General features: G+C 31.6%; 1 protein-coding gene across 1 annotated transcript; it reads right to left on the bottom strand.

Moving 5' to 3' along the window:
- Positions 1–638: 638 nt before the first annotated feature.
- On the bottom strand, positions 639–1,611 carry LOC21387074 (inactive protein RESTRICTED TEV MOVEMENT 2). Its single transcript, XM_010104922.2, has 2 exons — positions 1,454–1,611; positions 639–1,113 (listed from the first exon to the last, which is right to left on the bottom strand). Exons 1-2 carry the CDS (start codon positions 1,566–1,568, stop codon positions 671–673), a joined length of 558 nt encoding a protein of 185 aa, XP_010103224.1. The 5' UTR covers positions 1,569–1,611; the 3' UTR covers positions 639–670.
- Positions 1,612–2,659: the final 1,048 nt, after the last annotated feature.

Raw genomic sequence — 2,659 nt, 5'->3', positions numbered from 1 at the left:
ATATTTAGTCCATCATAAATAGTCATTTATGATTAAATTAGAGGGAATCTTAGCTTAGTTCTATTACTATTTATGTTTAAGAGTCTCAGATTTCATAAAAATTTGTCACAATCTCTAATCTCAAAAATGTCGTTGTTTTCATGCGATGAAACATTCGCAAATGAAATTTCAATAACTAGAACATAATAAATTTTTTTGATTCGCGTCACAAATCTAGCGACATAATTCAACAACGTAACAATGAATTTATTATCTAAATCTTGATGAATGTTTAAAGATTCATATTATTATTAAAATTAGAATTTTACTGGAAGTCTAACACAGTTCATTTAATTAAAACCATAACAACACATTGTATTGTTGTTAAACATAAGTGTACTAAGAAATTCATTACTTTTTTAATGTGAGAAGTGAAGGTGTTTCCTTTATCTTTCTCATTAAAGGAAAGGAAAGAATCCTTTTCCTTCCAAAAAAAATAAAATAAATAAATAAATAGAAAACAGATTGAAAACATTACATGCCGTGAGCGTGGATCGAACACTCGACTTTCAGAAACTGCAAGAAGAAGCACAAGAGAAGCAATTTAATTTAATCCATCGATATACAAAAGCACGCCGCACACATCATGAAATTTAGCATTATTACAACATGATAAGCTTTAATTAGATTGCTAGTTTTGAGCTGCACATGATCGCAGTTTAGAAATACAATTTACATAAGCTCCAGAAACTGCAAGAAGAAGCACAAGAGAAGCAAACTTTCCAGCAATTCCCAACATTCCCGAAATGGATTTCATTTTATCATTAATATTATCATTCCTTTTGATCATATTAGCATCCTCCTCATGTACTTGTGCTTTTGGCTGATCCCTGGTACTAGTCTCTTGATGATGCTGATGAGGACGGGCTGTCGATGATGAACATCTCTTAGGCATGGTTATGGTGAGAATGCCCGCAGCAAATTTTGCTCGGATTCCGTCCTCCATGCACTCATTAGGAAGCTTGTTTTGCTTGCTGAAGCGGCTCCATTTGGTTTCATCCAAAGGACGCTGCCCATGAATTGTTAGTATTCTCTGGCTGTTTACTTGAACCCTCATTTGTTCCCTCTTGAAACCTGCGTACATATTATTATAATAATCATATCATATACATAACTATATGCCAATATCAATATGGTAGTCGAGAGGACATAGACTAGCGATAAATCCACATCAAGTCTACTGTTTAAATATCTCATTTTTAAGTTCAAAAACAAAATGATAATATTAAAAATAATTAAGTATTACTTTAAAGTGGACGAACGCTCAGCCCAGCATGCAGGCGAACATGCCGGGCATTGATAATGTTAAAAGTAATCAAATTATAGTATACACATGTATGTATGTATGTATACGTATGTATATGTATTTCTACATATGTATATATATATATATATATATATATACGTATATTACCATGAAGATGGACTGCAAGAATGTCGACTCCTTCTTCTCTATGCCAAGCACAATAAGGTTCAAAGTCCATATAAGAGTATGAAGGAGGTGAGTTAGGATCATCTTGCATTTCCATGGATGGGCGCTTTGGCACTTTTTCTCTCTTATTTAGTCTTCAAAATTATTAACTGTTGTGGAAATGACTTCTCAAATCTATTGAGTTTATAGAGGATTTCTGGGTTGGTATATTGCCTAATGCCTAAAAGAACAGAATAGAAATAAATAATATACGAATCCTAATTTGCTTGACTTACTCCATCGAGGTTTCTTTTGTGTCTGTCTTTGTCTTTGTCTTTGTCTTTGTCTTGTCTAGTTTAATCAGAATAAATTCCTTTTCAGTTTCTTAACAAGTAGAGCTAGCTTCCGCATCTCCCATCTTCAAAATAAGGACTATTTGCATAATTGCCCCCGAATTATGTACTCAGTTTTAAATCATATGCCATGTCAGCAAAACGGTTAGTATTATAGACGGCGATAGACATAGATAACAATTTGATATGTTTTTTAATATATCGAGGAGTGTTTTGAACTGTTTTAAAAATTAAAGAGCACTTTAAAACAAAATACACTCCGAAAAAGATACATAGTTCAAGAGTATTTATAAAAATAATCCTCAAAATAATTCTTTCTTTCTTTAGGTGAACATCTTTCTAACACAATTTAGTGTTCTTTGCCTAGCTTTCACCCCGTAAGACCAAATCAAGAAAAAGAGAAGATGTAAAACTATAATCTTACATAAAAAAGATAATATTCTATTGCTATTGCGCAGTTTTTGAATATAACCTCCTTAATCCTATAAATAAATAAATAAATAAAAATAAGGTGAAATTCCGCCGAAATTTAGTTTGAGAATTTGAAGTTAAACCTAGTTTTAATTCTAGAATTTAAAGCTAAACTTGGTTTTAGTTCTAAATAGAAGTTTTAAACTATTTTCTTAGAAAAACACTGCATAACTGTTAAAATAATTTTGGTGTTGAACAGAGGAGTTTGTTGAAGAACTCGAAGTATAATCTCAGGAAAGTATGTTGATTTTAGCCTTTGCTAATAAAAAGCAAAGTTGTCAGGATTCAATAAACCTGATCTTTAAGTTTGAAACAAGGTTTTCAATTCTCTAAGGTAGGAAAGAGAAAGAAAGCCATAAGTAGAGAAATCATATTTTCTTATAAG

Source organism: Morus notabilis, unplaced genomic scaffold (assembly GCF_000414095.1).
Source record: "Morus notabilis unplaced genomic scaffold, ASM41409v2 Scaffold798, whole genome shotgun sequence".
NCBI lineage: Eukaryota > Viridiplantae > Streptophyta > Magnoliopsida > Rosales > Moraceae > Morus > Morus notabilis.
The sequence above is the reverse complement of the archived record's forward strand: the minus strand, read 5'-3'. Positions and strand labels throughout refer to the sequence as shown.